The sequence below is a fragment of the Pristiophorus japonicus genome, chromosome 14, assembly GCF_044704955.1.
Source record: "Pristiophorus japonicus isolate sPriJap1 chromosome 14, sPriJap1.hap1, whole genome shotgun sequence".
NCBI classification, from domain to species: domain Eukaryota; kingdom Metazoa; phylum Chordata; class Chondrichthyes; family Pristiophoridae; genus Pristiophorus; species Pristiophorus japonicus.
In genome coordinates this window covers 178,897,638-178,910,886 of record NC_091990.1, presented here as the reverse complement: position 1 = coordinate 178,910,886, position 13,249 = coordinate 178,897,638, and the positions used below count along the sequence as shown (strand labels likewise).

At 41.9% G+C, this 13,249-nt stretch overlaps 1 protein-coding gene across 3 annotated transcripts in view; it reads right to left on the bottom strand.

Moving 5' to 3' along the window:
* The window catches only part of plekha7b (pleckstrin homology domain containing, family A member 7b), a 612,799-nt gene that overhangs the window by 352,733 nt on the left and 246,817 nt on the right, over nucleotides 1-13,249 (bottom strand). The window contains exon 4 of one of the 3 annotated variants that reach the window (XM_070899897.1): nucleotides 355-426. The exons of the other annotated variants lie outside the window; for them this stretch is intronic. Coding sequence (XP_070755998.1) covers nucleotides 355-426 — 72 coding nt within the window. The remainder of the gene's footprint in view (nucleotides 1-354; nucleotides 427-13,249) is intronic. 3 annotated transcript variants of the gene reach the window in all.

The window sequence follows — 13,249 nt, the reverse complement described above, 5'->3', positions numbered from 1 at the left end:
TTGAGAGTGTTTTGTGAGTTTTTGTTATTTTTGGAATTTTAGGGGTTGTTTTCCCCCCTCCCTGGGCCCGGCTTGCGGTTATAATCGGTTTGGAAGGGTGTCCGGATTTCGGAGCATTTTCCGGATTCCAGATGACCCCTCCACGGATCGGCACAGCATCCTGATTTCATAACATTCCAGATTTTAGACGCTCTACCTGTACCGAGATTTTTAAAATGTCATTTTTTTATATTTTTCTCTTTTCCTTTCTATCCATTTCTTTTTTCTCTCACTTAATCCAATCTTTCTTTCCCTCTCTTTATTTCTCTTTCTGTAGCTGATTTAACATGAATTCACCCACTCTAATTCACCCACCTTCTCCATCTGTCCTCAGTATCTTCCTCAATCCTTAAATCTTCACTCAGAGTTGTGAATCTGTGGAATTGTCTGCAAGGTAGAGAGTTGTTGATGTCAGTTCGTTGGATACATTCAAGAGGGAGTTAGATATGGCCCTTACGGCTACAGGGATCAAGGAGTATGGAGAGAAAGCAGGAAAGTGGTAGTAAGGTGAATGATCAGCCATGATCTTATTGAATGGTGGTGCAGACTCGAGGGGCCAAATGGCCTGCTCCTGCACCTATTTTCTATGTTTCTATATCTAATTGGTTAAGGAGATACATTGCTTGTCCTGCCGCTCACCATGGTCCCAGATGCCCCGTTGCCCTCACTATGGCATTAGCAGATTGCATTTCCAGCGAGTTAAGGTGCAAAAAAATTTTTCAAGCTTAAGGGTACAGGAAAAAATTTAACTAATGGCGTACGCCATGTGATGGCCCGCTCCAGCAAGATCTGGCCCATTGTCACTTTGCGGTGTAGATGTTTCAGTTTCGTAAAGTAGTACTTCAGAGGGAAAACTGGATCATTTTGAATTGAACAGGAACCAGAATCACACAAAATTTTTTCCCAGGGCCTCAAAGCTGGAACTCCTGACACAGGGCTGAACTCAACAGACTTGGTGGGACCTTCGCCCATTCGGTCATCAGTGATTTATTCTGCTTGTGATCTATTAGAAAAATAGTACCTTTCTGGAACAGTAATTGATTACAGAACTATGGTCTATTATCTGCAGTTTCTGCATCTAAAACAGAAGATGCACCTAAAATTGAAAACAAAGTTATTTTATGCTGATTGTCATTCAAATTCACCCAGTTTTATTGAAGAAAATTGAAGACCTGCTAAATGGTACGTTGTGCAACAACAGAACCTTCTCTGCCCAAGACAAAGGAAAAAAACCAGGATCAGCAATTACATCCCAGAGAAATAGCGTAAGCAGATCACGTAATGGTTCAAATATCAGAGGGGTCAATGGCCTCAAATGACCCACCCAACCAGCTTAAGGAGGGAGGCAGAAATGGGATACAATTTTACAAAACAATGTAACACAACTCCATAAGATCACAAATCATGTGCTTTCCAGGTAATTAATTAAGCAGGAATTTGAGGCATCAGTAAATGAAGTTTACCAAACGATGAATTCCATTACCCTTTATTGTTCTGTTGTGCACCACATAAAAATCTCTTCACTCTTCTCAAGTAGGCACAGAAGTGATTTCTCAAAGGGCAGTGATATGCTTGCCCCATGACAATGGTGCTGTAGCTAGTTACAAAACTATATCTAATACAAGACACACAGCGAGGGATTTATGCAATGCAGCAGCTGCTCACCAATATTAATTGGAATGGAAGACTTGTCCAATTCTTCACCCACTGTACATACTCATATACATATGCGCAGCTATAAAAAGATTTGTCCAATTTAATTCAGTTCTGGCAAACCTACTGTGCTATTTATTAACTTGTTTTGTGCTGGGCAGAGTATTTTAAATCTGCAGCTCAGTGACCATTTTTTGTTCTGAGTTAACGAGTCAAAACTGATCAGCAATTACCATCGGTTTTAAAAGTAACAAGCATTGTGCTGTCAGAATGTGCGACCACAAACACTAACGAAATGCACTTCATTTCCAGCACGATTTCATTAGGTGGGGGTTCAATTAAATCCCATATAAGTTTCTCAATATTTAACACAGCAAAAATAGAATAAAAATCATAATTAAATTGTGTGAAATATTTAGGCAACAGCTCCACAGAAAAGATTTACTATTTACAAAATACAATATTTTTGTGTCCCATCCTTCCTGATGCCACCCGTATTTTTGTGCATATATACAATTACTTAAAACATATCAGTGGTAGCAGGGGAAATCACTGAGGTTTGACAATATCATGTAATAAATCAACATTTATCTTCCCCTTTTCAATCTTCTGCCCTCTTCTCCTGAAGGCAATAACTCATACTGGACTACAATTCCATGAGCAGCATTTTCTGTCGAGTAAATCACCCATGCACAAGCCCAGATATTTGACCGTGGAAAGCATCACAGCTGAGCAGCTCCTGTCCCCGCCTCATTCAATTTCCACATGTGCCACTTCCAGCAAGAATCACTTGGTAATTACCGAGCAGAAATCTTGGCTCATCTTTGCCAAGGGTCGATGAGGTTAATTCTGTATCATACATCTCACCGTAGTTGGGATCAACTCACTTAGAGCTGACAAGGAATAAGGCTTTCTTGGTCTATATAGTGGAGTTCCATGGACAACAGTGCAATCACGAACTGAACAATCTGGGAAGCCAGGAGTTAACATTTTTCTCTCCCTTCAACAGAATGTGTACTCTCAACTCTTGAAAATAACAATTCATTGCCAAGGTCCATGGGGACACTGCTACCTTCTAGTACCCCATCCAAATGGCAATTAGTCAGGTACAAGCTGTGATAGTGAGAGTGGTAGCTATTTAAACGTGTGATATAGCATCACTGGCAAGCCCGATACAGTTGTGTATAAACGTCTGCACGTGAACACTTCCAGAAGCTTCATCAGCTATTGATCAGGAGAGGGAAACCTGGACAATTTTTCACTCTCTAACTCAGGAGCATTGATGTCAATTGCAGAATCAAAACCGTAGTCTGATTGAAATCAACCAAATCCTCAAAGACTGTGGATTGAACCCGGTATGATCCTGGTCATCTACTTGAGCCACTGGGGCACCTCTGGAGTTAACATTCTTCGGCAATGAACTAAACTCTCCACTTACACAACTCACATGAAAGGCCCATCCGTGTGGTTATTTAGTGTAAACAATTGCAGATCTTAATGTAGACCGTCACTTTCAACAGAATAATCCATGGCACAAAATTAGCAGTCAATCAATTAATTAATTCATGAAAAGATTCAGTACCCCTCTGTAAACACGTAATTAAATAAGACTTTACAAGAATGGAATTGGACGGAGCTGAGGGGTCAAAAAAAAGAGTGGAGAAATTTGTTTCTTGCATTATAATTTATGCATTATATTTAAAATATTGACGAGCTTTTGCAGAATGTTTTTATCTCCCCAGTGACCATGGGGATAAAGGTAATGCCTGATATAGGAACAAACTGTGCAGAACGGAAGGTCAAGGTTCAATTCCCCAGTTTATACCAAGTTTGCTCATTCCAACTAGGGCAGCAGTTGTGATGCTAGAATTTGCCTCAGTGTCCTCTGGGGGAAGGAGAGTAAGGAGAATGGTTAAAAAACAAATTAACCAGTCTCCTGTCCTGCTAGAAGTGCATGAGTGTGGAAGTCAGGCGAGAGGAGATTCAGGTTTGCCTGCAATGTATACATTATTTAGTTTGCGTAATCCTGCACATTTTCAATTTGTAAAACTTTGTTCTTTTCACCTTCATTTTGAAAGCACAAATCAAGTCTCACCTGGCAGATTGAACTCCAAAGTGAGCTGCTAAGGAAATACAAGCTGCCCCAAATGCTTCAATTAGCCGCTGGCTACAACTGAACTTAGCGTGACATTCCTTGCCCTGTGCAGATGACAGGTGCACAAGCCATGAAATTCCTTTCACGCTGAAACAATCTCAGCAAGGTATAGCAGACTAATCCAAATCAATACAACTGAACCTCAACGTACTTCATAAGTGAAGACAGCCACACAGCTACTTGGGGGTTCCAAGGTTGGCAAAGGCAGATTGGTCATTACAAGTGAAACCCAATTCGACTGACTGAAAATACTTATCACCCAGAACAGTAGATCGCTCAAAGTGACGCACATAAACGCCAGACTGCTGTACTCGAGTCTGTGGACAGATGAAGTCCAAAAGATCTTGAGAGCTACACTCACACATACCGTACACTGTTCATGATTCCCCGAGTAATTTTCCATATGAAACAAATTCCATACAATACCCTTATTTTTCGCATCTCTTATGGTCCTTAAAGATATTGGCCCAGATTTTGCGGTCAGCTGCGAAGGACCAGTGCTTGCCGTTCTCTTATGGTTACAGCTGCCCATGGGAATTGGAGCAGCAACTTACAGTCATCAGCTGTATGATTCAGCACGTGCCCTCTACAGGGGATCTGTGGCATGCGTGAGTAGGACCATCAATAGTGTGACTCTTCATCCAATCAGATGAAAGAATCCTCATGCAGGTGCGCAGGGGTCGAAATTCAGGTCCCGAATAAGGCCCGTTTCCGCTGTTTTGCGGCGGCATCGAGTGGCCGCCGCGTTGCAGTCCAATGGCTCCTCCGGCCCAAATTCAGCTCGGGGATTTTTCGGCCTGTCCCCAATTCCGCCCCACTGCTGATGACCGCCGCAAGCGCATCATCAAAACGCGCACCACCGCTCCCCCTCGCCTGCTCACAGAACACGCCGCCCGAAGACCGCCGGAAAAAAAAATAAAATCGTTGCCCCGCCACGTGATGCCCCCGACAGCTTTTTCTGTCGGTCCACCTTCTCAGTGTGCGGCCCTGCAGCTCTTCAAGGGGAGGGACCACTGCCGCAGCTGTCAAGTCTTAACTTTTGCCGGTCGACTTCCCGATCAGCTGGCAAAATAGTGCTTCCGGGTTCGGCCGACAGGCAGCCTGGCACCCCCCGTCTTGGGTGCCCGGTTCTCTCCCTTTTAACGGAGGGGAGAGAGCGGGGTGATGCACATACACTGAGTGACGGGTGGCGGAGAATTGATCCCGCCACTCAGCCTGCCTCACCGCCGCAATTCTGCCCCCACTATGACCGCCTTTCGTTCCAACGGCCAAAAAACTACAAAGTGACAAAAATCGACGGAAAGGCTGCCTCAACGATCCCATCGGAAAAAACTTCAAGAAAAAGTTAGGTCCACCAGCTTTCTGGCCGCCCTGAATTTCGGCCCGGCAGAGTCTGAACCAGGAATTATCAACTCGCATATTTGATTCGTGATAAAAAAAATCACGTAACATAAAGACAAATAAAGAAGGGGAAAGAAAGATGGAATTGAGAGAGAGATAAATGGGACAGAAAGAACATTTTTAAGCAATGTCCAATAATTACATTCTGAGGTAATGAGACACCACTCTTCTAAAATAAAATTTTCAGTTCCCGAAAGGTTATTTGGCAGTAATTAAGAACTATCACGTCGTTAAAATTCACTTACATGTGAATGCACCAGCCCCAACGTTTTCTGATGTGTTTAGTGGGTAAGCCATCATCATAGGCGGTCCCTTGAACGAGGATGACTTGCTTCCACATGAGTTCACAGATGTTTCAATGAAGGACCCGATATTCCACTCCTGAACTCCAATTGAATGGGTGGAAGATGCCTGTGCGTGGATTTTTTAAACGTGTGGTGGCCGTTGCACATCAGCCACCACACGGGCTTGACAGAGCTGGGTCTTGGCCCAGTGGCAAGGGTTGACCAGGATGACTGGGGACCTGCTCTGCTGCACGGACCGAGTGTGGGCTGGCCCGTGCTGCCCCTGGGCCTTCTGCTTCTCTGGGCCCCGTACCCTCATTCACCGCACCTCCGCCATGATCTCTCGCCGTTCCTCTGCCACAAATATTCGCCGCACCTCCGCAATGATCTCTCGCCGTTCCTCCGCCACGATCTCTCACCGCTCATCCGCACCGACCTTCCCGCTGCTCCATTGTACCTGGGACTCGTCGATTTTCCTGCCCACGCTCCAAACGGCGTCCTGGGTTTTGACGACGTCACCCAGTCGCCCACTTCGAAGCCGCTGCACACTTGTAGCAGCTCGCGCTGGAAGCTGCAGTGGTATGCTTTTTTATCGTCCCGACCTGCAGTAATGTCCTCTCGCATGTCGGGGTGGACCATGATGTTCCAGGGCCCCTGCTGTTCTTTTATCGTGGGCTACCCCGACCTGCGAGAGGGCACCACCGCAGAGGGCAAGTAAAGCAACTTCGCACCATTACATGGATTTCAATGCCGAGTCTCGCGGCGAGGTACCGATACAGCTAATGCTTGTGGAGGGGCAGGGCAAATCGGACAGCAACTTCTTGAATCCCACATTTAAATGCACATATGTAGACTCCGGAAGTTGCTGGTCGATTTGCTCTATAATAATGCTAAGCATTGTTGGCTTCACCATTATTTTTAATGCGAATTCCGGGCCAATAGTGTTATAAGATTCAACAGCCCGCTTTCAACCACTAGTTTCTTGCTTTAATTCAAGTAATTTAAGGTTCTCACCTTAGGTTTGTCATCTTTTGCCAAGTCCAAATCTGAACCCTGGATCGAATGTTGAGCGTAGAATGGGGCAGCTTATCCTTACGTTCTGGGTTTCTTTTGCTGCTCATCAGACTCTTAAAGCTATTCATTTCATTTTAATAACTTTAATAACTCCACCTCATAAATCCCAGAATTAAATCGTTTCAAAGATTTAGGAAACTGATTAGGAAACAGTTTTGATGCCAAGTTTACAATTTAGAAATTTTTGGACACTACGTTTAAAATCTGTGTTGCTCAGTCCAGAAATTGTCGGAATGTCAACTCTATAACAAGAACCATTTATATTGTGGGATGGATTCAGTAACAAGGCACACTGCCCCATGTGCATTGATCCCCGATTGCAGAGGGTTGCTTCCAACCTGCCCAATGATCCTGTTGGATAAAAGGGGTTACTCGAGTGTATATACATTTCATTTTAGGTCCTGAAGGTTTTTAAGTCCTGTGTATGGCAAATCTCCCAAAAGTTGTTTAAAAATTCAAAAACCAGGTCAGTCCTCATGTCTTTCAATACAAAAGAAAAACCCTACTAAGGCACAACAGTACAATCAATTTCATTAAGATGCAGATAGCTGACAGCACAGCATTTGTGCACAGAATGAATGTTCAAAGTAATTTTACATAGGCAAACTCAAGATTTCTGCAGTGCAGTGTTAACTGCAGCCAACTAAAACCAAGGATTGCATAGAGAATGCTGAATTTTACAGCACATGATGGCCTTTACAGAGCAGAGTTAGTGCATTCTTGCCCATCTCCTAATGTTAAATGATAGTTATGTTGTGTTGATAAAGCGTTTGAAAAGTGTAGAAAGCGGAACTTTTTTTTTTTATTGAAACTGAAGGATACGATCACACGGCAACATGAAATCCTGCAGCAAATGACATTAAGAAAAGGTCACAACGCCCATTACATTTATAAAAGGCTCATTTTTTTGCTTCCAAATGTTAAAACGCTGAACAGAATTTATTGTTCAGCTTCTATGAATACTCTGACTTTAATGTCTCTCTACTTGCCCTTCAAACAATGTAGGCCCCAGTGTGGTATTAAATGACAAATATTAGAGTTTGCAGCTTCCTCAAATTAATCAGAATGAAACATTTCTAAGCAGCTCAGAAACTTCTGCATCAAACAGGACATTCAGAAAAACAACTGATGAGGTTCAAATCTAATTTACTGTAACAGAAACTAAGAGTCCTCCTTATTCACAACTGTATAAAGAATGTTGGAGCATTTCAAGCTTGTGACTGTTTCCAAATGGCTAGTGGTGAGGGTGCCCAAGGAATTCGCTTGGATGATACTTGCTCACCTCAAGCACCCTCCAGAGACAAACATGACAAACAACAAACAGGACGACTTCAAAGAGGCTGGCCCTGAATTCATGGCGCACAAGGTGCGCACGCGCCCTTAGGGGCCCCCGCAAGTTCTGCGTTGAGGCAGGCACCTAAAGCTGGAACCCGAGATCGGTCAAGAATCCTGTCGACAGATCGTGCACATCCGGAAGTAAAGGACCTCCACGGGCGGAGAGTTTGGGCTATTTGCCCAACAAATGCCCTTGAAATTTTTGCGACAGAAAAATACATTTTCTTCAATAATTTAAACATTTTAAATCCTGTTAAATAAGGTATGTTTATTTAGATCCTTTACAATATGTAAATGTATTGGTCAAAAAAATTACGTTTTAAATAATTTAATTCCATTTTGATTAATTTTAAATGTGATTTAATATATATATATATATATTAATAAAATATATATTATATATTTTATTATATATATAATTAAATGTTTGTGTATTTTTGGGGGTAGTCCCATTCATAGTTATGGTGATTCACCACAAGTATGAATGGGAATATCTCGACTTGGATTGGTTGGGCTAGCCCACCTGATCCCAGGGATGTGCGCGAAGCACCGAGGCCCCTGGGATATGTGGGCCTCGACGCAGGCCTTCGAGTAGAGGCCCAAGACCACAATTCTCCAAACCTACGGGACCACCAGATAGATACGTAGAAATCTTTCAGGTTGGAGACATCTGCCCGCGGGAAGCCTCTGACCGCAATTTCTGGGCCATTCTATGTCCACCATTACACAGACATTTCTACGACAACAGGTGGCAGCCAAACAGCAAAAACTGAGACACTGCTGGTTGAAGTCAGGTTGCCGTCAGACTTATTTAATATTTTATTGCCTGCATTTATTTTTAAAAAGCAGTGGACTCGCTGAATAGATAGCACCTATGGCTCCTATTACAATCCCTTGGTAAGTCTACCAAAATTATTTAATCAATCAGGGAGATTTATGCCCACACAAGTGATGGGCCCGTATTGACAGAGAGTTCTCTGAGCCCTTCGCGTTTAATACCAGTGCATGACGGAGTGATGTTCTCAGCTCAAATTTATTCTTGCCAGGTGTTGTCATGAAACCAAAGCAGTAAAAAATGGTTGTGGAACCAGCTTAGGCAATGACTATATGCATACAGTTCTGGACTTTGCAAATGACATCGTGGCCTTGGCTTAAACTGTGGACATCCTCACCAAAGCTCTATGAACTTTTCATCAAAAAGTAATATAGCCATGGTCTTCAGATCAGCTGGAACAAGACCAAAGTGAAATCACTAGGATAAAATATAATTCCAGCTACTTTCAGAATAGATGATGATCCATCCAAGATAGTGGAATCAGTCAAACAATTCATTTACTTCTGTAGCATGGTTTTCTCAATGGGGACTATTTTACTGACTGATGCAGGCACATTGCACTGATGAGCTCCATGATGAACTCTCCTCTCCCATGTATGGAGATTGAACACAAGAAGCAACCCCAAAGTATGGTTCGACAATGCATTCGTAATATCCATATTCAAATAAGGCTCAGAAACTTGGGTACGACAAGAACTTGATCAATGCAAGTTTGGAAAGAAAATTATTGTCACACGGAGGTAGCTTTAGTTTACAACTGCCATTGAAATATTAACTACAACAACAACAACAACTTACTTTTGTAAAGCATCTTTAATGTAGTAAAACGTCCCAATGTGCTTGACAGGAGTGATATAAAACAAAAAGTTGACATTCAGACAAGTGACCAAATGTTTGAGCAAAGAGGTAGGTTTTAAGCAGCATCTTAAAGACCTGGTGTAAGAATAAAAGTGTTTAGTAATCATTAAATTGATCCGTATGTATATATATTAGAAATAAATAAATGTTAAAAGTATAGATTATACTAAAAGTTTGAAGAGACAAAATGGATACCTTCCCCAAGTTCATGTCTCCTGGCTGGGCAGAGCTCAAGTTACAAATTCAGCATGGCTTCGAAACTCGCCAAACTAGAAAATATGTTAATAGGAAAGCCATTAACCTAATCAAGGAAAAGCACCAGCCCTCCAGACAGACACATGTATGAGGAGAAGCCAACCAGGAATGGCCCTAGAACCAAGACCCAATCCAGAGGCTTTCTGAGAAACTATGGCCTTAAGAGGTATAAACACTCAAGCCAAAGGTTACTCTGTCTCTTTTCTTAAGCACACGACAAAAACCTCTCTCTGCGGACAAATGAGCAGGCCGTGAGCTTTGTCAGAGGGAAGTAAAGTGTACCTTTTAGACCTTTTTTACTATATCATTGTATCTGTTGTAATTAAGTAGAGTCCGTAGGATACTAACAGACTGGCTGTTGTGTTCGATAGGCTATTTGCACGTGTGTATGTATAATAAACTTATTCCAAATTGTTTTAAAAGAATTGGTCTTGTTGTCAATTTAATGCCAGAGATTTAGAAATCTTACACTGGAGGGAGAAGTGGAGAGGCAGAGAGGTTTAAGGAGGGAATTCCAGAGCTTATGTACACACCAAAGAAATTAGTGTGTGAATCAACAGATTTGATTCTATAAAGCTTGTCACAATTAAAGCTGAGACCTCAGGACAAAATCTTAAATGAGACTGTATGCAACTTGACTAATCAATCAACACTGTCCCAGTTAGTTGATCAATACCAGCTCCTCTGGTATGGACACCTCATGCACCACCCGGAGTCTGACCCGAACAGAGCATTCACTTCTAAACCACCATCCATAAGGAGGAGGCCAGGAACCAGGCCGAGAAGAAGATGGGAGGACAGCATAAAAGTGCTCCTGAACAGCATGTGCCTTACTGCAGATGAGGCACACACGAGAGCACTGAACCAGAATGGTTGGAAGATGCTAGTAGCAGTAACATCCTCTTATGGATAAGTTCTTAGACAAATTAAAGACTCTAACTCCCTTTTATAAAAATCTGTGCAATCTGAAGGTATCGGATTGGAATTTATTGACACTTCTGCTAAATCAAAATCAATTGACATCATAAGAAGTTTTGAGAAGATGAAAAAGCGATTCGGTCCACCAGTCATTCCTTTTTGATTGATCTCAACCTCACTTGCTTGGCATTTCATCATATCCTTCAATCCTTCTGCCTGCTCGTCTCTCTTTTAAAAAAAATATATACTTGTGATCTTGGTATGACCCTTTGACCTAGAGATGAAATATATATTTTTCCCTTTCATCTTTACGTAGCATTTGTTTTCCCTCCTCCCCTGAACATTTTGACTCCTTGCCGCGCACAGTTCACAGGCACCAGTCAACCTTCAATACCTTGCAGAACTGGTTACTCGTGCTTTGACAATGGGTGTCGGCAGCTATTTGATTATCGAGGGAAATCACAGTTGAGCTCAATCATATCTTTGCCCGACAACCTAATGTGTGCACTTCCAGCAAGGATCGCTGGTCAGTAATCAGGAACCAAAACCGTAACTACTTTTCCCCTTCCTCACCCAAAGTGCCAAGTCTAATTGTTGCACAGCTAGCTCACAGACCAAGATAGAATCTAGTGCCTTCCTGGTCAGTTAACCCTGCATCAATCTGGTCTAATCCAAAGGAAATGATCCTGTCCCACACAAGGCAACAAATATAACAGCAGTGAAAAGGAAGCATTGGTAGCAATTGTGAAAAGGATACGTGGTTTCAGTTATTAATAGGCTTTCATGGGTTTAGTTTTAATTCTAAAATAATTAATATTTTAGTTAATTAATGTTTTTTCTCATTAAGTACTGTTATACTTAATGAAAGCCTCACTGGAAGGAAAGGAAGTACAATGATAATATGCAAGCGGAAAAGCTTTCATCTCGTTACGATCATCAAGAATCTGTAAGTAATTAGAGTAAGAGATAGCTTTCAGGGTTGTGTCCAAAATTGTAATATGCTCACGGAGTATCAATGTTGCTTATAAACTTCTTCAGCTTTGCTTAGTGTTGCACTTGATCTGAATTTCCTCGTGCAGTGCACTCTGATACCAACCATCTCAAGACAATGCACACCGACTCAGATTGCACTACTTTCATCCATCCCCACAAGTCATGGATACATTCCAGTACATTTTACAGTAAGTTGTGTTATCACAAATTAAAGTTCTCACCGACTGGACAGTTCTTTCAGTGCTGAGGGATGAACACTGTTGACCAAAATGTTTTATGTTCAATTCAGCACCAAGTGGGCAGGCCAAAGAGGAAAAATGCAACCTCAGACAAAGTCCTATTCTTTCTAACCTTTTATGTCATTGTCACTCGCCCCCAATACAAACTATTGCTAACTCACTGTACAACAATTAAAAAAAATGAAAAAAAACAAGCAGCTCCCATTCAAACTGATGGTAAAATGTTAAGCATTTGGGTATAAATGCATTTAACATTTCTAACTACACCAGTGAAACAATTTACTTGAACACAACCATAAAGTACACAAAAAGCACAAACTCAAGCACTGAAGTTACAGGATAAGGGTGGAATATAATTTTGCTTTAATAATAATGGCAGTCAGTCAAAGGTGGACAGTTTGCAAGAATTTTATTGCAAGATCCTTGCATGTTCTAAAATGTTATCTATTAATGAATACAAAGTGCAGATTGCCCTGCATGCATCTTTTATATTTAACTATCATTAAAAAATCAGTGATTGTGAGAGCACTGTGATGCATTTGTGTTTTTACAAAAAAATATATAACGGCCCGGATTTTGCTATAATAATATCGGCGTGGCAATCAACGGTCACCGTTATTACAGAATAAATCTGACAGAGAAACTTCTGGCATCCGGACATGTGTAGTTAAACGTGGAAATCAAGAAGTTGCTGTCAGTAACACCCTGCTCCTCCACAGAGTTCAGTCCTCACGGATAGACCTGGCACTGAAATCACTAATGGCGTGAACTTCGGGTACTTACCCACTAATTACGCAGTAGATGGCTGAACAAGTTCGGGCTGATGCATTTATCTCTGACCCTGAAAAATTAATTTGACAAGTGTAGAGTCTCATTCGCTCAGAAGAAAACTATTCTTGCAGATTTTTCTCAAATTTTTAAAAAACTGTGTGTTTATTTCTTTCATCGCTCTCCTTTAGTCCCATCTGTACTGCCCAATCTTTATTTTGCTTCCTTTACATGATTTAAATGTAATTTATATTTCCTGTTGCTTGGTTTGCAGTCTGCATGTCTCAGTGAGAATACTTCAATCTGATTGGTTGAAGTGCCTCGCTGTTGTTTGTCCTGTTCACTGACGCCACAGATCCCGTGGAGGGCGCCAGACTGAAACAGATGCCGGATTCGTCGAAGTCCCCACTGACAAGCCCACAAAAAGTCTCTGAACAACTCT